The 22,335-nt window shown below is 49.1% G+C and overlaps 1 protein-coding gene across 24 annotated transcripts in view; it reads left to right on the top strand.

Annotated features, from left to right (window-relative positions):
* Window positions 1-21,738, top strand: part of MOV10L1 (Mov10 like RNA helicase 1) — a 67,122-nt gene extending 45,384 nt beyond the window's left edge. For 16 of the 24 annotated variants that reach the window (XM_081590912.1, XM_081590916.1, XM_081590905.1 and 13 more), the window contains 13 exons: window positions 6,867-6,925; window positions 7,359-7,456; window positions 15,340-15,448; window positions 15,713-15,885; window positions 16,396-16,542; window positions 16,998-17,119; window positions 17,216-17,315; window positions 17,446-17,610; window positions 18,726-18,899; window positions 19,525-19,674; window positions 20,367-20,474; window positions 20,936-21,073; window positions 21,160-21,738. In XM_081590912.1, coding sequence (XP_081447038.1) covers window positions 6,867-6,925; window positions 7,359-7,456; window positions 15,340-15,448; window positions 15,713-15,885; window positions 16,396-16,542; window positions 16,998-17,119; window positions 17,216-17,315; window positions 17,446-17,610; window positions 18,726-18,899; window positions 19,525-19,674; window positions 20,367-20,474; window positions 20,936-21,073; window positions 21,160-21,255 — 1,639 coding nt within the window. In that variant the 3' untranslated portion in view covers window positions 21,256-21,738. Of the gene's footprint in view, window positions 1-6,866; window positions 6,926-7,358; window positions 7,457-15,339; window positions 15,449-15,712; window positions 15,886-16,395; window positions 16,543-16,997; window positions 17,120-17,215; window positions 17,316-17,445; window positions 17,611-18,725; window positions 18,900-19,524; window positions 19,677-20,366; window positions 20,475-20,935; window positions 21,074-21,159 lie in introns of all 24 variants that reach the window. The other 8 variants (XR_014082243.1, XR_014082247.1, XR_014082245.1 and 5 more) reach the window with 2 other exon arrangements.
* Window positions 21,739-22,335: the final 597 nt, after the last annotated feature.

Raw genomic sequence — 22,335 nt, forward strand, 5'->3', positions numbered from 1 at the left:
GTTGTATGAAGACCTACAAGACTTTCTAGGACTAACACCCCCCCCAAAAAATGTCCTTTTCATCGTAGGGGACTGGAATGCAAAAGTAGGAAGTCAAGAGATACCTGGAGTAACAGGCAAGTTTGGCCTTGGAGTACAAAATGAAGCAGGGCAAAGGCTAACAGAGTTTTGCCGAGAGAATGCACTGATCTTAGCAAACACCCTTTTCCAGCAACACAAAAGAAGACTCTACACATGGACATCACCAGATGATCAATACTGAAATCAGATTGATTATATTCTTTGCCGCCAAAGATGGAGAAACTCTGTATAGTCAGCAAAAACAAGACCAGGAGCTGACTGTGGCTCAGATCATGAACTCCTTATTACCAAATTCAGACTTAAATTGAAGAAAGTAGGGAAAACCACTAGACCATTCAGGTATGACTTAAATCAAATCCCTTAACGATTATACACTGGAGGTGAGAAATAAATTCAAGGGATTAGATCTGACACACACAGTGCCTGAAGAACTATGGATGGAGGTTCGTGACATTGTACAGGAGGCAGTGATCAAGACCACCTCAAGAAAAAGAGATACAAAAAAGCAAAATGACTGTCTGAGGAGGCCTTACAAATAGCTGTGAAAAGACAGGAAGCGAAAAGCAAAGGAGAAAAGGAAAGATATACCCATTTGAATGCAGAGTTCCAAAGAATAGCAAGGAGAGATAAGAAAGCCTTCCTCAGTGATCAATGCAAAGAAATAGAGGAAAACAACAGATTGGGAAAGACTAGAGATCTTTTCAATACCAAGGGAACATTTCATGCAAAGATGGGCACAATAAAGGACAGAAATGGTATGGACCTCACAGAAGCAGAAGATATTAAGAAGAGGTGGCAAGAATACATGGAAGAACTATACAAAAAAGATCTTCATGACCCAGATAATCACGATGGTGTGATCACTCACCTAGAGCCAGACATCCTGGAATGCGAAGCCAATTGGGCCTTAGGGAGCATCACTACGAACAAAGCTAGTGGAGGTGATGGAATTCCAGTTGAGCTATTTCAGATCCTAAAAGATGATGCTGTGAAAGTGCTGCACTCAATGTGCCAGAAATTTGGAAAACTCAGCAATGGCCACAGGACTGGAAAAGGTCAGTTTTCATTCCAATCCCAAAGAAAGGCAATGCCAAAGAATGCTCAAACTACCGCACAATTGTACTCATCTCACATGCTAGTAAAGTAATGCTTAAAATTCTCCAAGTTAGGTTTCAACAGTACATGAACCGAGAACTTCCAGATGTTCAAGCTGGATTTAGAAAAGGCAGAGGAATCAGAGATCAAATTGCCAACATCCGTTGGATCATGGAAAAAGCAAGAGAGTTCCAGAAAAGCACCTACTTCTGCTTTATTGACTATGCCAAAGCCTTTGACTGTGTGGATCACAACAAACTGGAAAATTCAAGAGATGGGAATATGCGACCACTTTTCCTGTCTCCTGAGAAATCTGTATGCAGGTCAGGAAGTAACAGTTAGAACTGGACATGGAACAACAGACTGGTTCCAAATTGGGAAAGGAGTACGTCAAGGCTGTATATTGTCACCCTGCTTATTTAACTTCTATGCAGAGTACATCATGAGAAACGCTGGGCTGGATGAAGCACAAGCTGGAATCAAGATTGCCAGGCGAAATATCAATAACCTCAGATATGCAAATGACACTACCCTTATGGCAGAAAGTGAAGAGGAACTGAAGAGCCTCTTGATGAAAGTGAAAGAGAAGAGTGAAAAAGTTGGCTTAAAGCTCAATATTCAGAAAATGATGATCATGGCATCCGGTCCCATCATTCATGGAAATAGATGTGGAAACAGTGACCGATTTTAGGACAGGGAAGCCTGGCGTGCTGTAGTCCATGGGTTTGCAAGGAGTTGGACAGAACTTAGCGACTGAACAACAGCAACAAATTAAGTTACTCAAAATCAGGTCATTTCACACTTCAGAAAATCTGTATTTCCTACTTGTTTTGAAAATGAGAGGATGGACGATGCGGTAGCGCAGCCGGCGAGAGAGAGCCGGGAGCCAGGCCTCTGCGCAGGTGCTGCCCCTCACACTCCTGTGCGGGTATTTTTCCTCCCTAAAAAAGGAGGTTTACTGAGATAACAATGATCATAAAATGGCTATGCCTGTTTAAAGTGACAGTTTCATGATTTTGACGTTTGCACACCCCTTGGGCCCATCTTCACAGTGAAGACCGCGGGTGGGTCTGTCTCCGCGGGTGTTTCCTGGTGCCCCGTCGTGCCTTGTCTGTGCCCCAGCGCCCAGTTTCCAGAGGTTAGTTTTCATTTCATTGAATTTACATTAAGTGGAAACATATAAGACCTATTCTTTTTTTGCCTGGCATCTTTCACTCAGCTAATTATCTTGAGATTCAGCCTTACTTTTGCATGAATTCATTCCTTTTTATGAGTAATATTCTTCCCTTATAAGACCATACCCTAGCTCACTAATCCAGGCTAGTGAGCCTATGGATGGACACTGGCCCTTTTGCTGATCATGGCTGTTACAAATAAAGCTGCTGTAAACATCATGCCCGAGTGTCTGTGTGGACAGGTGTTTTCACTTCTCTTGGGTAAGCGCCTCCAGTGCCACAGCTATGTGCAGTGGCTGCTGTACACTGGGCATCCGGAGACACTGCCAGGCCTTCCTCATGTGGCTGTGCTTCCTGTGTCTGCGCCAGTGTGTGTGAGGCTGCACTTGCCCCACAAGCTCTCAGCCCCTGGGTGGTTGGTCTTGCTGCTGCTCGTGGCGGTGTGAGGGGCACAGGGGGCTCCCGTGGTCTGGGCGATCCTTGCTGTGATGACTAACACTTGTTGGCCATCACTCGGCCTTGGTGAGAGAGCCTGCTCCTGTCTGGTTCACAACCTCCATCATGTGATTTATTTTTGTTGGTCTGGAGACTTGTTCACATATTTTCCGTGCAAGTCCTTTATCAGGTGTGTTTTTTGCAAGTGTTTTCTCAAACTGTGGCTTGTGTTCTCATTGTTTTTAGCAGTGCCTTTTGAATAGCATAAATTCTTAATTTTGATGACATTCAGTGTACCAGTTTTTCTTTGATGGATAATGCTTTCGGTGACACATTTAAGAAGTCTGCCAAACTCAAGGTCATAAGGATTTTCTCCTATGTTTTCTTCTATAATAGAAATTTTACAGCCTGAAGTGTTACATTTGTGGCTATGATCTGTTTCACTTTTACAGATGATGCAAGGTGTGGACTGACCAGGGGCAGGGGGTGTCCAGTTGTCCCAGCACCATCTGTTGAAAAGACAGACTGTCCTTTGTCCAGTGAGTGACCTTTTCACCTTTCTGAAAGCCAGTCGACCTGTGCCTGTGGATCTGCTCCTAAGCCCTCTGTTCTGCTCCATGGAAGCGTGTGTCTGTCTGGCAGCCAAAGAGTCTTGCCCCTGTGCCCTCCTGGTATGTCGTAAAGCCGAGCAGACAGCCTCCAGTGAGTCCCTCTTCTGCAGGATGGTGGCTGTCCTAGGTGTTAGCATCCCATGGGGATTTTAGACTCAGCCTGTCAGTTTCTACAGAGAGCCTGTTGAGATTTTGGTCAGGATGACATGATGGACCTTTAGGTCTACTTAAGGGACAATAGACATCTTTTTCTAATTGGAGTAGAGTTGGTTTACAGTATTGTGTTAGTCTGCAGTGTACAGCAAAGTGACTAAGTTACATATTTCTTTCAGATTCCCTTCCCATTCTAGGTTATTGCAATAACCTTTCGGCCTCAATCACTTCCTCATGCCCACTCCTTTCTGCCTATAAAACTCTTCTATTTTGAATAGCTCCTCATGCTCCTTTCTGTCTGCTGTTTGGACTACCTGACTGCCTGATTCTAATCAGTTTTTGCTCTAATAGACTCTTAAAATTTTTAACATACCTCAGTTTGTCTTTTAACTGTTTTGAATAAATTTCATAGGAGTGAATCTTCACCATCAGTTACTTCCCTTTTTAAAAATTTCTGACTTGTTTTTGGCTGCCCTGGGTCTTTGCTGCTGAGCTCAGGCTTTCTCTAGTTGTGGTGAGTGGGGGCTACTCTCCAGTTGGGGTGGTGCAGGCTTCTCATTGCGGTGGCTCCTCTTGTAGAGCACAGGTTCTAGGCTCAAGGGCTCAGTAGTTGTGGAGCAGAGACTTAGTTGCCCCGCAGCATTTGGGATCTTCCTTGGCTAGGGATCGAACCAGTGTCCCCTGCATTGCAAGGCAGACTCTCAACCACTGAACCACTAGGGAACCTGAAAGTTACTGGATTGCTGCAAACATAATTTCAGTTTCAGACTGTGAATTTTAAATCATTATAACTAGGCTCAAACACATTTTTATTAGTCAAAATAGGAACCATTACAATCAACCCATTTTTGCCAGCAAGAAATAAGTTTTGTTTATTCCTGTAGTGCAAAAATCCATTCTTCAGGATTTGATGAACTCTTGGAAAGCATTTTCTGCTTCCTGTTGGTGGTGGAAGTGTTTTCCCTGCAAAAAGTTACCAGGATGCTTGAAGAAGTAGTTGGTTGGCAAGAGGTCTGGCGAAAATGGAAGATGAGGCAAAACTTTGCAGCCCAGTTCATTCAACTTTTGAAGCACTGGTGGTGTGATGTATGAGGGCGTTGTCGTGGAGAAGAATTGGCCCTTTCTGTTGACCAGTACCACCTGCATGCATTGCAGTTTTTGGTGCATTTAGTCCTCTACCTTCCTCCTCCTTACCTCATACCCTATTCCCCCACCATGAGCTTCCTATTCTGAACCCCCTTCTCTGATTCTCCATTCTTCTCTGAACTCCATCTCCCACCCTGAGTCTGACCCTCCTCCCTCTGAGTCCCCATGATGAACAAACAGTGATGTCCTCACCCTGCATTTTCTGAAGGGGCCTGGGGGCTTGCTGTTAGAGCTAGGGCTCTCTGACAATCTCCCACTGCTAGTAGACCCCAACTGAGCCCTTTACCCTCTGGCCTAGAGAGGATTAGGGAGGCGGGAAGGGAGAGAGACTGAGGGACTAGGAACCAGAGAGACAGAGACAGAGGGAGAAAGGGAAGAAGAAAGACAGAAAGATGACAGGAGTGGAAAGACACGAAGTTGGAAGGAGGGAGACAGGGAGAGACCTTCTTCCAGGAGGAGAGGATGAAGGACAGACCTTGGACAACTTGCTTCCCCTCTGAGACCTACCCCTCATCTGTAAAAAAGGGGCACAGAGACAGAACTGCAGACTGGAGCCCAGGTTGGGTCAGACACCAGTGAGCCCCTCTGATCCCCCAAGGCCAGGCACCTACCCCCCTCTGGTACCTGCTCCCAACTTTTCTTTCCCAATCCTGCCTCTCCTCTCTGCAGCATCTCCCCTGCCTGCCCTCCCTAGTGGAAATCTGTGTGTCTCTTTCTGTCTCTCTGTGTCTCTGTCTGTCTGACTCTCATGTCTTATCGCCTCTCACTTCTCCCCCTCTCCTTTTCCTTTCTCTCATGTTAATGCCTCCGTGCGGAGAAGGCAATGGCACCCCACTCCAGTACTCTTGCCTGGGAAACCCCATGGACAGAGGAGCCTGGTAGGCTGTAGCCCATGGGGTCTCGAAGAGTCGGACATGACTGAGCGACTTCACTTTCACTTTTCACTTTCCTGCACTGGAGGAGGAAATGGCAACCCACTCCAGTATTCTTGCCTGGAGAATCTCAGGGACAGAGGAGCCTGGTGGGCTGCCGTCTGTGGGGTCGCACAGAGTCGGACATGACTGAAGCAACTTAGCAGTAGCAGCATCCGTTTGCTGAGCATACTTCTCAGATGTAATGGTTTAGCCAGGATTTGGAAAGTTGTAGTGAATCAGACAGGCAGCAGATGACCAAACAGTGACCATGACCTTTTTTGGTGCAAGTTTCGCTTTGGGAATTGCTTTGGAGCTTCTTGGTCCAGCCACTGAGCTGGTCATTGCCGGTTGTCATATAAAATCTACCTTTTGTCACACATCACAATCTGACCGGGAAATGATTTGTTGTTGTTGCGTAGAGTAAGAAAACGACACTTCAGAACAATGATTTTGATCTCCGGTCAGCTCATAAGGCACCCACTCACCAAGTTTTTTCACCTTTCCAATTTGCTTCACGTGTCAAACAACCATAGAATGGTCGACACTGAGTTCTTTGGCAGCTTCTCGTGTAGTTGTAAGAGGATCAGCTGTGATGATCGTTCTCAGTTGGTCGTTGTCAACTTCTGATGGCCACCACTATGCTCCCCATCTCCAAGGCTCTCATCTCCTTTGCCAGACTTCTTGAACCACGACTGCACTGTACATTCGTTAGCATTCCTAGACCAAGTGAGCTGTTGATGTTGTTAGTTGTCTCTGCTGCTTTATGACCCATTCTGAACTTGAATAAGAAAGTTGCTCAAATGCGCTTTTTGTCAAACATTATTTCCATAATCTAAAATAAATATAAGTAGTAAGTCAGTAACAAAAAAGACATAAAGCGAGAAATGTTCATTAAAATGATGTATAACATAACTGCATTTAAGAATGTGTTCCAGTATCAAATGGCAAAGTTCAACAGTGCAAAACCAGGGTCACTTTCTCACCACCTGACACTCTCCTGCTGATGCAGCATTGTCACCGTTTCTCTGACGCTTCACAGGCTCTAGTTTCTCTTTTTTTCTACTTGTTCACTTTATACATTAAAACAGAGATAGTCCCAGAAGGGAAGGCATGACACGTTTAAAGTTTTCCCGTGAAACTCCTGGCATCCTGATGACAACCTCACGGCCTGTGGGGCTCCTAGTGCTGCCAGCCTGGGCCCTGAGCCTGTTTGCTGAGGCGCCAGCTGCTGACTTGTGCCGCTTTCTCCTCCGCAGGACCACCAGCAGACGATGCCACTTTGCGCTTGAACAGGTCGTCCACCTGGGGGTAAAAGGTACTACTTTGGGGGGATGATGGTGTTATATCTTCCTGGAGTATTTTAGAAGCTTCCTGTAAAATTTTGTGTAAATCAGTTTCTTCAGCCGTACATTAGAAGTGAATTGAAACTCTGATATCCAGTGTTCTTTCTCTTGGGGAGGTTCTGTGTTTTCTGACAATTTTAAGTATGTAGAAATAGCACGCTTAAATTATTAACAATAAAATGATTGTACTCTGCTTCCCCATCTTAATATAACTTGTTTGTGTGCTACAAATGAACAAGAAAATGGCATGGTTGCAAAGAACATGCAGTGCCAGCGTTATGCTGCAGCTGAGGAGCAGACCCGGGGCAGGGAGCAGAGCAGTGCACAGACATGCATGTCTTCTCTAGTCACCTTTCTTAACCTTCTCAGTAATACCTGCCTTCTCGTGTTGTCTTGTTTGAAAAGTGTTGTTTCCAGAAGAAATCATTTTACAGCCTCCCCAGGTGACATGGAATTGGACCCATGCACAAGACACCAAAAATGACGGACAGTCCACCTCCAAGGTACTGCTTTGATGTGTGTGAATAGGTAATAGTTTGCTCTCAATTTACTGGCACATCAGAGGAATATAGTGAGTGTAGTTCACAAATAACCCCACATCGCAATGAAAGTAAAACTAACTGTTCACTGTGTAAAGTCTATATACCCCTACTTGTAGGGTAATGACAGCTGCAATATACTAAGTAGGGAAAAGGAAGATAAGGATGTATTGTGTGAGCACGTAGTTTTATTTTTTGTTTGTTTTTATTTATTTTTAATTTTTTAATTGAAAGCTAATTGTTTTATAGAATTCTGTGATTTTCTATCATAGATAAACAAAAATCAGCCAAAGGTACACCCATGCCCCCTCCCTCCCACCTCCCTCCCCACCCCACCCTCCCGCCTGTCGCAGGGCCCCTGTTTGAGCTCCCTGAGTCATACGGCGGATCCCATTGGCTCTCTGTTTTGCATACGGTGAATTTCCATGTTACTCTCCATACGTCTCCCCTTCTCCCTCCTCTCCTCCCACAGATCTGTTCTCTGTGTCTGTTTCTCCATTGCTGCCCTAAAAATAAATTCATCAGTGTCATCTCTTCAGATTCCATATGTATGTGTCAGTATACGATATTTTTATTTCTCTTTCTGACTTACTACTTCACTCTGTATAATAGGCTCTAGTTTCATCCATCTCACTAGAACAGATTCACATGCGTTCCTTTTTATGGCTGAGTGGTATTCCATTGTATATATGTACCACAGCTTCTTTATCCATTCACCTGTCGATGGACATCTAAGTTGCTTCCATGATGTAGCTATTGTAGATAGTGCTGGAATGAACGTTGGGATTCATGTGTCTTTTTCAGTTTTGATTTCCCCAGGATATATGCCGAGGAGTGGGATCGCTGGGTCATATGGTGGTTTTATTCCTAGCTTTTTAAAGAGTCTACATACCATCTTCCATCATTTTACATTTCCACCAGCAATGCAACAGTGTTCCCTTTTCTCCAACCCTCCCCAGCATTTATTGTTTGTAGACTGTTTGATGATGGCCATTCTGACTGGTGTAAGCTGGTATCTCATTGTAGTTTTGATTTGCATTTCTCTAATAATGACTGATGCTGAGCATCTCTTCATGTGCTCGTTAGCCATCTGTGTGTCTTCTTTGGAGAAATGTCTCTTCAGGTCCCTTTCCCATTTTTTGATTCAGTTGTTTGCTTTTCTGGTATTGAGTTGTATGAGCTGCTTGTGTATTTGGGAAATTAATTCTTATAGTTGTTTCCTTTGCTATTATTTTCTCCCATTCTGAGGGTTGTCTTTTCACCTTGTTTGCACTTTCCTTTGCTGTGCAAAAGCTTTTAAGTTTAATTAGGTCCCACTTGTTTATTTTTGTTTTTATTTCCATTACTCTAGGAGATGGGTCATAGAAGATCTTGCTTTGATTTATGTCATCAAGTGTTCTGCCTATTCTCTCCTCTAAGACTTTAATAGTTTCTGGTCTTACATTTAGGTGTTTAATCCATTTTGAGTTTATCTTTATGGATGGTGTTAGGTTATAGCTCTATATAGTCAGCATAAACAAGACTGGGAGCTGACTGTGGCTCAGATCATGAACTCCTTATTGCCAAATTCAGACTTAAATTTAAGAAAGTAGGGAAAACCACTAGACCATTCAGGTATGACCTAAATCAAATCCCCTATGATTATACAGTGGAAGTGACAAATAGATTCAAGGGATTAGATCTGACAGACAGAGTGCCTGAAGAACTATCGACAGAGTTTCATGACACTGTACAGGAGGCAGGGATCAAGACCATCTCTAAGAAAAAGAAATGCAAAAAGGCAAAATGGTTGTCTGAGGAGACCTTACAAATAGCTGTGAAGAGAAGAGAAGCCAAAAGCAAAGGAGAAAAGGAAAGATATTCCCATCTGAATGCAGAGTTCCAAAGAATAGCAAGGAGAGATAAGAAAGCCTTTCTCAATGATCAATGCAAAGAAATAGAGGAAAACAATAGAATGGGAAAGACTAGAGACCTCTTCAAGAAAATCAGAGATAACCAAGGGAACATTTCATGCAAAGATGGGCACAATAAAGGACAGAAATGGTATGGACCTCACAGAAGCAGAAGATATTAAGAAGAGGTGGCAAGAATACATGGAAGAACTGTACAAAAAAGATCTACATGACAGATAATCACGATGGTGTGATCACTCACCTAGAGCCAGACATCCTGGAATGCGAAGCCAATTGGGCCTTAGGGAGCATCACTACGAACAAAGCTAGTGGAGGTGATGGAATTCCAGTTGAGCTATTTCAGATCCTAAAAGATGATGCTGTGAAAGTGCTGCACTCAATGTGCCAGCAAATTTGGAAAACTCAGCAGTGGCCACAGGACTGGAAAAGGTCAGTTTTCATTCCAATCCCAAAGAAAGGCAATGCCAAAGAATGCTCAAACTACCGCACAACTGCACTCATCTCACATGCTAGCAAAGTAATGTTCAAAATTCTCCAAGCTGGGCTTCAGCAATATGTGAACCGTGAACTTCCAGATGTTCAAGCTAGATTTAGAAAAGACAGAGGAACCAAATATCAAGTTGCCAGCATCTGCTGGATCATTGAAAAAGCAAGAGAGTTCCAGAAAAACATTTATTTCTGCTTTATTGACTATGCCAAAGCCTTTGACTCTGTGGATCACAACAAACTGTGGAAAATTCTTAAAGATGTGGGAATACCAGACCACCTTTCCTGTCTTCCTAAGAAATCTGTATGCAGGTCAGGAAGTAACAGTTAGAACTGGGCATGGAACCACAGACTGATTCCAAACTGGGAAAGAAGTACATCAAGGCTGTATATTGTCACCCTGCTTATTTAACTTCTATGCAGAGTACATCATGAGAAACTGGGCTGGATGAAGCACAAGTTGGAATCAAACTTGCCAGGAGAAATATCAATAACATTAGATATGCAGATGACACCATCCTTATGGCAGAAAGCAAAGAGGAACTGAAGAGCCTCTTGATGAAAGTGAAAGAGGAGAGTGAAAAAGTCAGAAAACGAAGATCATGGCATCTGGTCCCATCACTTCATGGGAAATAGATGGGGAAACAGTGGAAACAGTGACAGACTTTATTTTTTGGGGCTCCAAAGTCACTGCAGATGGTGACTGCAGCCATAAAATTAGAAGACGCTTGCTCCTTGGAAGAAAAGTTATGACCAACGTAGGCAGCATATTAAAAAGCAGAGACATTACTTTGCCAGCAAAGGTCTGTCTACTCAAAGCTGTGGTTTTTCCAGTAGTCATGTATGGATGAGAGAGTTGGACTATAAATAAAGCTGAGCGCTGAAGAATTGATGCTTTTGAACTGTGGTGTTGGAGAAGACTCTTGAGAGTCCCTTGGACTGTGAAGAGATCCAGTCAGTCCATCCTAAGGGAGATCAGTCCTGGGTGTTCATTGGAAGGACTGATGTTGAAGGTGAAACTCCAATACTTTGGCCACCTGATGCGAAGAGCTGACTCATTGGAAAAGACCCTGATGCTGGGAAAGATTGAGGGCAGGAGGAGAAGGGGACAACAGAGGATGAGATGGTTGGATGGCATCACCGACTCGATGGACATGAGTTTAAGTAAACTCTGGGAGTTGGTGATGGACAGGGAGGCCTGGCATGCTGCAGTCCATGGGGTTGCAAAGAGTCGGATACGACTGAGTGATTGAACTGAACAGATTTCCTTCGTCAGTGTCTTATAGTTTTCTGTATACAGGTCTTTTTTCTCCTTAGGTAAGTTTATTCCTAGATATTAATTCTTTTTGTTGCAGTGGTGAATGGGATTGATTCCTTAATTTCTTTTTCTGAGAAAGAGCTATGAACCTATGGACAGGGTGGGAGGAGAGGAGGGAGAAGGGGAGACGTATGGAGAGTAACATGGAAATTCACCGTATGCAAAACAGGTAGCCAGTGGGAGTCCGCCGTATGACTCAGGGAGCTCAAACAGAGGCCCTGCGACAGGCGACAGGCGACAGGCGGGAGGGTGGGGGGGAGGGAGGTGGGAGGGAGGGGGCATGGGTGTGCCTTCGGCTAATTCTTGTTGGTGTATGACAGGAAAACACAAACATGTTACTTCCTCTCTGATCTGGATTCCTTTTATTTCTTTTTCTTCTCTCCTTGTCGTAGCTAGGACTTCCGAAACTATGTTGAGTAATTGTGGTGAGAGTGGACACCCTTGTCTTGTTCCTGATCTTAGAGGGAGCGCTTTCAGTCTCTCACCACTGAGAATAATGTTTGCTGTGGGCTTTTCATATGTGGCCTTTACCATGTTGAGGTAGTTTCCTTCTATGCCCATATTTTGGAGTGTTTTTCTCATAAATGGATGCTGGATTTTGTCAAAGGCTTTTTCTGCAGCTATTGAGATATTCATATGGTTTTTATCTTTCAATTTGTTGATATGATATATCACATTGATTGATGTGCATATATTGAAGAATCCTTGCATCCCTGGAATAAACCCGACTTGATCATGGTGCATGAGCTGTTTAATGTGTTCTGTTTAAAAATTCTGTTTGCTAGAATTTGTTGAGGATTTTTGCATCTATGGTCATCAGTGACACTGGCCTGTAATTTTCTTTTTTTGTGTTGTCTTTACCTGGTTTTAGTATCAGGGTGATTGTGGCCTCATAGAATGAGTTTGGAAGTGTTCCTTCCTCTGCAATTTTTTGGAAGAGTTTCAGAAAAATAGGCATTAGCTCTTCTCTAAATGTTTGATAGAATTCCCCTGTGAAGCCATTGGCCCTGGGCTTTTGTTTTTTGGGAGATTTTTGATCACTGTTCCGATTTCAGTGTTTGTAATTAGGTTGTTCATAATTTCTGTTTCTCTCTGGTTCAGTCTTGGGAGGTTGATCTTTTCTAAGTACCTGTCCATTTCCTCTAAGTTGTCTGTTATATTAGCATATAGTTGCTCATAATATTCTCTCATGATCCTTTGTATTTCTGTGTTGTCTGTTATAACCTCTCCTTTTTCATTTCTAATTTTGTTGATTTGATTTTTCTCCCATTTTTTATTGATGAGTCTGGCTAGTGGTTTGTCAATTTTGTTTATCATCTCAAAGAACCAGCTTTTAGTTGTATTAATCTTTGCTCGGTAGTTTTATTTTTAAGTTACGTGGTTTCGTGTGCACGTAGGCGCGTCTTCATCGTTGCACACGTGCAGGAGACTCCGGAAGCCTGCTCCCAAGAGCGCCATCCTGAGTGAGCTCTGTGCGGGTTACCGGGTATCTTTAATGTACAGTCAGTAGGTCCGTAAATACGTATCATGTGCCAGGTATTGTTCTAGGCTCTACATTTCATTTTCAAGAGTAAAGTAGAAGTGGTTTTATTTATCATTGTATTTCCATTAACAAGAAAAACCCTTCATACCACAGGCTACAGCTTGTAACTTATAATTCTGTGCTGTTGGAATTTGCTTTTTTGTTAATGCTTTGACTTTATAGTAAATACAAATTTTTAAATTATATCTGACATGTATAAACCTTTTTACTACTTTGTAGCCCCTCTCCAAAAATGGAGAAATGATAGCTTTAGAATGCCTACACAACCACAGAAAATTCTCTAAAGGTTTCCATTAAAATAATCTGCCATGTAACTGGTAGTTGAACTCAGTTTTGCTCTGAAAATAGAAAGATGTCTTCATTGGACAAAAATGCAATGTCATCTGCAAAACTGTGTTTTCACCTCATTTCTTGGCCCATCCCACTGCCTGATTCTCAGGAAGTATTGCTGTTTTAGTGGGTCACAGTCCTGATGAGCTGAATCTTAGCACTTTAAATACAGAGTATTGTCCTGTTACAGATTAGCCAGGTTGCAGACAAAGCACCCAGCCAAAGTGGAATTGCAGGAAGTGGATTTACCTTCCCACCTAAATGATTAAAAATCAGAATACATGAAGCAACAGGTTCAGACCTTGAGCAGTGATTCCTGAGAGAGGAAGCAGCCACTGTGGTCACCGCAGCCCCAGCCCCGGCCTTCAGAGCTCCCAGGCTGGGAGCCCAGAGCCGGAGCCCGTGTCTTCCACGCGGAGGAGGCAGCACTTTCACTAAACGGCCGGTAGTGTTTTTTGATCGACTTCAAATGGAGATGGGATTGGGAAAGATACTGCTTCTGTGAAAATACCCACTTTTCTCCATTGGTGGTACACTCATTCAGCTCTGATCTTCATATTCCAGTAAGTTATTTTGTTCTCACTGTTAAACAGAAAAAGAACTTAGAAAGCCTTGCACGGGACTTGCCTGGTGGTCCAGCGGTTAAGACTCTGTGCTCCCAATTCAGGGGCCCGGGTTCAATCCCCAGTCAGGGAACTAAGACTCCACATGCCGCAGCTAAGAATCTGCACGCCACAACCAGGACCCAGCACAACCCAGTAAATTCTTTAAAAAAAGACACTTAAGACAATGAAAAGACAAGTGACAGACTGAAAATATTTGCAAATCACGTTATCTGACAAAAGATTTGTATCAAGACTACATATTGAATAATTTTGCAAATTCAGTAGTAAAACAGTTTTTAATGATCCAATACCTGAGCAGATGTTGTACAGATGAACCATGTACAGGTGACAAGACTGTGAGAAGATGCTCACTGTTAGTTGTTAGGGAAACACACAGCCACCATGAGACTCCACCACACACCTGTGACTGTGGCTGCACCGTGGGGCCAGGGGAGCCTCACTGCACTCGCTGGTGGGGACACAGAACTGACTGGACACAGAGGACGCGTGCCTGAGCGGGAGCGCGCCCCCAGCCTGCAGGCCAGGGGTCTCCCTGGGGGCAGTGGGAGCACAGGCATAGCAGCCTCCCTTGCGATGGCCCAAACCCAGAAACAGTCCGTGTCCATCCACGGGCGATAGGCCGGCAGCCAGCCTATTCTCACCGTGAATGTCTTCTCAGCAAGGAAGAGGGTCATGTCTGCATACACACAGCCCAAAGGGGTCTCCAGACCTCCAGGTGCGCTGTGTGGAGATGTCAGAAAGCCTGCGTCTGTGCTTCTGTGAACAGAACATTCTGGAAGATGCACGTCAGTCTGCAGCAGCAGCAGGGCGTTTGGGGTGCTTGGGGTTGAGAGGCAGACTCACTATTTGTGGTGATAGGTTCACGGGTGTACGTGTGTCCAGACCTGCCCAGTCACACGCTTCGGAGGCACCCTCCTTAATGCGCGTCAGTTCTCCATAAAACTCAGAGGATGCTGGGAGGGTGGATTGCTGTGATCTCTTGGACTAAAATTTGATAAAAGATAAAAAATTTTCAGTGTGAAAACCTGTATAGAAATTTTACTTTGGAAATTTACACTGTGAAAGTAATCAGGTGATTACACAAGCATACACGTGCAGAGCTGTTGATTACCACGTTGTTTATAATGAGAAATTTGAAAAATAGTTCTGTTGGTCCAGGCCAGATTCAGTTTATGTTTAAACATGTGCAAAACCAGTTCCTCGGCATGGTCTTGACCCAGTAGACGAAGGAGCAGCCCCAGGGCCACCAGGTACCCAAGAGACAGGTGAGGCTCTGCCCGGGGCCGAGTCCTCGCCGAGCTCACGGGACCTCTTCACACATGGAGGGGAGGGCCTGGGGACCCAGGAGCAAGGGCTGCGCTTGCGGTAAGCCCTCGCGGGTTCTCCTCGCAGGTGAGCAGTCTCCACGTGAAGAGCAGACATGCTGGACTCAAGGAGAATGTAGTCCTTTTTAGCAGTTTTTATTAGACAGTGCATTCTCATTTTATCTGAAAGAGATGACCTGTGATCTGTGCAGAGAGCTGTTAAGTCAATAAAACAAGCATTTGATGATTGTTTACATTTACACTTTAAGCCTACGTGAACACAAAGCTTTCTTTTTAAGCTATTTTTTTGGCATGATTCTTTTCTAGAATAGGAAAGCCGTGAAAGACCAGACTAAGCATGCCCCGGAAGAGCACCAGGCAGGTGCCCAGGACACACCAGGGCCATGTGCCGTCACCACAGAGATCAGCAGGCTGGGTGAGTCCGGGACCAAGCCAGCTCCTGCAGGCCTGGAGGGGAGACGTCTGGGGCTGCTAGGGAATACGTGCTCTGGCCTCGATGGTGGCTGTTCTTGTCCACCTATTACCGCAGCATCTGACAGCTCGGTGACCCTGTCCAAGTGAAATGGGGAGGGGCAAGTGGCCTGGGCCTTTGCAGTCAGCCAGCTGTCCTGGTGAGTGATGCCGAGTGGGCCTTGAAGGGCCCTGCCTGTGACCCACTGACCGTCTCTCCCTGACGCAGTCAGTGGATCCCCAAAGGCGAAAGGAAAGGAGTTTTTCAACCCCATGCTCAACGAGAACCAGAAGCTGGCGGTGAGGAGGATCCTGAGTGGAGACTGCCGCCCGCTTCCCTACGTGCTCTTCGGGCCTCCGGGGACGGGGAAGACGGTGACCATCATAGAGGCCATCCTGCAGGTAGTGGCCAGGCAGTGTCGCAGGAGATGTAGCCTTGTGCTTTTGGCGTTGGAACGTGTTGCTTCAGACCTTGGGATCAGAGCATGGGAAACAGCTTAGAAAATCTCATTTGCTTTACATGTAGCAGTTTGCTACGTGGCTGTAGGGCTTCTGAGAGCTGGTGTCCTCAGTTCAGAAAGGAGTTGCTTCATTTCAAAACAGTCAACTGCAGATGTTTCTGGTGCCTCAATCTAGATTGAAACGGAGTTTGTGGAAAGAGAGGGTGCGCTCCGTGTCCTGCATCGCTGGGGACCCGGGTTGACCCGCAGGCACCCAGGCCTGGTGCAGGGTTTCCCAGGGTCCCCCCCCCCCGGGCAGTTTAGGGCCTGGGAGACACAATGGCAGGACCAGGGCTCTGGCCATGAAGGGTGACGTGGGCCAGGCAGCAGGTCTGTGTCCTGAGCCCGCGTGGGGGGGCTTGGTGCTGGCTGCTGACTGTTCCCCCTTTACCTTCCATGTGTCCTGGGGAAGGTCTTTCACGCTCTGCCGGACAGCCGGGTCCTCGTGTGCGCACCCTCCAACAGCGCGGCCGACCTTGTGTGCCTGCGGCTGCACGAGAGCCAGGTGCTGCGGCCGGGCACCATGGTCCGCGTGAACGCCACCTGCAGGTTCGAGGAGGTGAGCGTCCTCCCCAGCCTCGGCCACACCGCCGGAGGACACGGGAGGGCCGTTTCCATGCTGGCGTCCAGTGGGGCTGGGCAGTCCCAGCTCTGGGAGGTGACGACACTGCTGCTTGCCTCCCCCAGATGTGTGCTTGCTTTGTGGTTCTGTTGGTTTGCTATAAAGATTTCCAGTTTGGTTAACAAAAAAGATTAGAAAGCATATGCATTTGTTTTGGGGAAGGATCTGCAGGATTGTCTTGTTATATTCATGGTTCTAGCGTCTAAGACATGGATTATGTTGATAAGAAAACGTGAGACGTTCTGATTTAAGAGAACAGTCTTACACCATTACGTAGTCCAGCTAAAAAGGGGCAGCAGGACAGGCTTATCGTTGAGAATTCTGTTCAGCTTTGTGATTATGTCCAGCTTAAAGAATCAGTCAGTGACCTTAAGGATGACCTGTCTCCACAGACCATCACAGAGGCCATCAGGCCATACTGCAGAGACGGGGAGGACGTCTGGAAGGCCTCTCGCTTCCGGGTGGTCATCAGCACTTGCAGCAGCGCGGGGCTCTTCTACCAGATAGGCTTGAGGTGGGGGCCCGAGGCCTGCGGCTTCCCGGGCTGCGAGGCCAGGCCTTGCGGGCGGGACACTCGAGCAGGAGTGACCCTGGGACATGTCTGCCGCAGAGTCGGACACTTCACGCACGTGTTTGTGGATGAAGCGGGCCAGGCGAGCGAGCCCGAGTGCCTCATCCCCCTGGGGCTGGTCTCGGACGTCAGCGGCCAGGTGAGGCCCGTGCGCTGCGGCCACCCCGGCCTTGGCCCCTGCCCTCTCCACCCACCAGGGGCCCAGGCAGCTGTGTCTGCCTTCCTCACGTGTGAGACAGACACTGAGGGTCGCCCCGTTCGTGCTGCAGATCGTCCTGGCCGGAGACCCCATGCAGCTGGGACCGGTCATCAAGTCCAGACTTGCCATGGCCTACGGGCTGAATGTCTCCATGCTGGAGAGACTAATGTCCCGGCCAGCGTACCTGCGTGATGAGGATGCTTTTGGGGCCTGCGGCGCCTACAACCCCTTGTTGGTGAGCTCAGACCCACATGCTCTTCAGTCAGACTGGATCAGAGAGGCCAACAGGAAGGTCACCTCTCTGTATCCCTGAGTCACAGCTGGGGGCAGAGGCCACCACCTAGGGTACACCTGAGGTGCCTTCAAACCCACTGTCCTGGGAACGCAGGAACTGCTTCCTGGGCCCCTTGAGGAACTTCCTGAGGGGTCAGCCCTCCCCAGCAGCTCCAGCCCATCAGTAGGGCCACTGCAGACCACGTCGCTATGGGAAATGGGAAGGAGCTTTGTAAGTTTACCTGGAGGAGAAGGCAGCATGTCTGCGGTCTCCTGAGGTGCCAGGTAGAGTGCAGGTTCCTGGTTCTTAGCAGCTCTCTGACGGCACCGGGACGCAGACCTTGGCGTCTGCGTTTCAGGAGCCCCAGCACCTGGAGCTCAGAGCGCTGTGCCTGTGACTCCCCCGCGCACAGGCGAGGGGAGGTTCCCCCCTGGACTTGGAGCAGAAAGCCAGGTGCAGGGGTCGTGGGAGATGGTCAGGGCAAGGCCTGGGGCCTATTCCACGTTCCAGGCCCTTTCTGCCAGAGGACAGGGTGGGCAGGTGGGCACAGGGTGGACGAGGTGGTGGGCAGGGGTCCAGTCCAGCGCGGTGGGCCCAGCCTGGCCGAGGGAGAAGTCGTGCTGCTGAGTCGGGTTTGGGGTTTTGACAAGAGTCTCAGAGGCTGGACCCGTCATGGTGACTGGATAGAAGTGTGTCAGCCGGAGAGTCCCGGGCCTCTGGCCTTCCTACCCCAGGAAAAGGTAAGGCTGAGTAGACTTCCTGCACAGGCGAGGCAGGAGGCCAAGGCGTCCTTGCGCTCCATGCCCAGTGGCTCTCAGCAAGGCCCTGGCCAGCCTCCGGGCCCAGCACCCCCGCAGCAGACCCAGACCAGGCTCCCGTGACCTGGGTCAGGGTGCAGCTTGGAGGCAGCCTGCAGCCCCGCAGGGACCCTGTCTCCTGCTGGAGGTGCCCCGAGCGCTTCTGAGGCCGGAGGAGCTGACGGGCCGGTGGGCGCAGGTGCAGGGCCCTCCTCCCCCGGCGGCAGCTGCAGGGCACCCACGGGCTCTGGCCCAGGCCCTGCCCCACCTCCCCCGTAGGTGACGAAGCTCGTGAAGAACTACAGGTCCCACTCGGCCCTGCTGGCCCTGCCGTCCAGACTGTTCTACCACCGAGAGCTGGAGGTGTGCGCGGACCCGACCGTGGTGACCTCCCTGCTGTGCTGGGAGAAGTTGCCCAGGAAGGGCTTCCCCCTCGTCTTCCACGGAGTGCGGGTGAGCTTAGGGCTCAGGAGGAGGGTGTGTGCAGGTCTGTGCCTGGGTCTTGTTGAATCCCGCGTCACCCAGGCGTTTCCCGAGAGCCTGCGGCAGGCTGGCTCCCTCCTGCTGCTGCTGGTGGCGGCAGTATTCAGTCACTGAGGTGTGTCTGACTCTTTGTGACCCCATGGACGGCAGCACTCCAGGTGAGTGGGGAATAAAACCAGTGAGGGGGGCATTAAAGGAGGGCATCCTGAAGGAGGGGGTAAGGGTCACAATAAGCTTATTCATGACGAAACCCGGGTAGAAGGAATTTGCCATCATGCAGAAGGTTATGTAGAAGGAAACGGAGACTGAAGCCCACTGGTGCCCTGCCCCGGTGCTGGGCACACGGAGCTTCTTGGTGTGAAAAGCACAGACCTGAAAGGTTACCTTATTGTTTAATAAAGGCTCTTTTTTACTAAGACGTACTTGTTTAGGCTGTGCTGGGTCTCTGCTGCTCTGAATGAGCTTCTCCAGCTGCGGCGAGTGGGGGCTGCCCTCTGCTTGTGGTGCACAGGCTTCTGATTGTTACGACTTCTCTTGTCAAGAAAATGACATTTTCTGATGGACCAGCTATTCTCTTATCTTCCTGGTAACGCAGGGCAACGAAGCTCGAGAGGGACGAAGCCCGTCATGGTTCAACCCTGCCGAGGCCGTGCAGGTCATGCGCTACTGCTGCCTGCTGGCCAGGAGCGTCTCCAGCCAGGTGTCGACTGGCGACATTGGCGTCATCACGCCCTACCGGAAGCAGGTGTGGGCCGCTCCAGGTCCTCTGCACGGTCGTGTCCTCGGGGCCACGGCCTCTCTGCCCCCCCCCCCCCCCGTCTGCTCACCTGCTGCTCCTATGCCCCAGACGGGCAGGGGTGGGGCTGGGCACGCAGGTGACCTCGGCGCGAGAAGTCCTGTCCTCTGGGAGTGGAGGGCGCGGCCCCTAGTCCCCGCCCTCCAGCCTCCTCTCCTGAAGAGAGCTGTTTCTGTCCTTGTTCTGTCCTTTCACAATTTTGAGTTGCTTCCCCTTTGCCAGCACCGCCTGGAGATCTCGACACCCCTCTCCCCCAGGCCCCGCCCAGTCCTGCCCCGCCCTCAGGAACGTCTCCCCGGCCCCTCCTCCTGGCTTCCCTGTGGTGGCTGCTCAGGCCCCTGGGGGTGGGATCCCCTGAGGGGCTCTCCCCCCACCCTGGGAGGCACCCTGGAGCCACCCCCACTGTTGGCAGCACAAGGTGCCCTTGTGTCTCACGTGAAACCCCCCTCCTGGCAGTACTGCCCCACCAGCGCACCCCCGTCTGAGACCAGGGTGTGTGCTGTGAGCGACTGAGCTGATAAACCGCGATTAGGAGCTGAAGGGCCCTGATGCTCATCCGTCACCAGTTGGCTCTTGCTGTTAATACATAAAGAAATGGTCAGATTTGTGAAGTTTTATCTTTGATCTTATCTCTTTCAAAGGTAGAGAAAATCAAAATTCTTTTGCGAAACGTTGATCTGATGGATATAAAGGTTGGATCCGTGGAGGAGTTTCAAGGGCAGGAATACCTGGTCATCATTATCTCCACGGTAGGTGCCCGTCCCAGGGCCTGCACGGGCCCTCCTCGCGAGCATTTACCTGCAGGGTGTTCTTTAAACAAAATGAGGACAGAATCCCAGGAAGAAGTGCTTACATTTGGAGAAGGGAGCCAGGAATGGAGAGGAGGGGGGCAGGATCAGAAAGCAGCTGTAGGCCCGGAGGGCAGCTGGACTCCGAGGAGTCTGTTCTTTTAGAAATCCCCATAGTGACCAGTGCAGCACTGTTAGCTGCAGGCAGATTGGGGAGCTCAGGCAGGAGAAGCAGCAGCGTTTCTTGAAACCCACACGTGAGGCCACCCCTGGGGAGTACACGGAGCAGTGAGGCCGCTTCCCCTCCCGCTGCAACATGGACACACACTGACGAGTCACATTCTTAAATGCTTTTATATATCGAATTTCTTTCCACGCCAAAATTTTTAAATACTGTTTTTATTCGTCTCTGTGTTTTTTAGGTGCGGTCAAATGAAGATAGATTTGAAGATGATAGATATTTTTTGGGATTCTTGTCCAACTCAAAAAGATTTAATGTGGCAATCACCAGACCCAAAGCCTTGCTGATCGTACTGGGAAACCCTCACGTCCTTGTCAGAGTGAGTCATGGCCAGGGGCTCGGGCGGCGGGTCCTGGGGGCGCAGGACGGCTGTGAGAACCAGCCCGCTGCTTGGTGTGTCGGCAGGACCCGTGCTTTGGGGCTTTGCTAGAGTACAGCATCACCAATGGCGTCTACACGGGCTGCAACCTGCCACCCGAGCTGCAGCCCCTGCAGGAGTGAGCGCCGAGTCTCCTGGCGGACGGACTCCGGCCCTGCCCCCTGGGCTGCAGCAGCCACCCTCCATCTGGTCCTGGGGTGACATTTACAGTCTGCGTCCCTTTCCCTTGCACAGCTTCATAAGAAACTCCAGTGCCCCTCGTAAAGCTACCTTGGGAAGCGGGGTGGCCGCCGGCCCCGCCGCAGTGGTCCCGGGGGCACCTGAGCCCCCACGGGGAGCCCCACCCACTGCCCCCGCCTCTCTGCGTCTGCTGCCATGGCCACCCCTCCCCGCCCAGCAGAGCCCTGTTGAGAAAGGGTGCCCAGAGGCCAGCTCCACCCCCAAGGGGCGCTGTCTGAGACGCAGCCTGCCTGGACTCCAGCTTTGGCTGCGGGCGTGGGGCCCCCGGTCTGACACCTGCTCTCCCTGCGGGCAGCTCCACACCTGCCTGCCCCTGCCCCGGGCAGTCCTGCAGCTGTCAACAAAATAAACACTTGCATGGGGTACCTGCGAGGCGTCCGCCTCAGATGTGTCGGGTCTTGGGGATGCTCAGGCTTTCACGAGTCCTCCGGGCCCTTGAGCTACTTCCCCATCATGTACCAGCTCTGGGAAACCTGGCGGCTCTGCCCGAAGCCAGGCTAGTTGGGCAGAGGCTCAAGCATCCTGCCCACCCACTTCCTGGTGCAGCTAGGCAGGCCCACAGAGACCTTCCCATGAATTCTGCCAAGGTGGAGTGTGGAGTATGTGGCAGGAGGGACAAGGCAGGGAATGTCCACACCGGAGTTCCCATCACCGTCTTGGGGCCCTACTTGCACCCACGCTGTGACGGCTGCCGCCACCCCTAGTCCAAGAGGGGTCCTGTCCCTTGCTGACAGCTGTGAGCACAGGGGAGTGCCCTCATCCCAGCTCACAGGTGGGGAAGTTGAGGTCCTGGTGGTCCAGCCCGGTACCCACTGGGGCCCCAGTGGTGGCTCAGTGGGTAAGAATCCACCTGCCAGTGAAGGAGACATGGGTTTGATCCCCGACCTGGGAAGACTGCACATGCTGTGAAGCAGCTGAGCCTGCACGCCCCACGGGGAGCCACGGCAGGGACAAGCCGGAGC

Source organism: Giraffa tippelskirchi, chromosome 4, assembly GCF_054371585.1.
Source record: "Giraffa tippelskirchi isolate mGirTip1 chromosome 4, T2T-mGirTip1v1.2.pri, whole genome shotgun sequence".
NCBI lineage: Eukaryota > Metazoa > Chordata > Mammalia > Artiodactyla > Giraffidae > Giraffa > Giraffa tippelskirchi.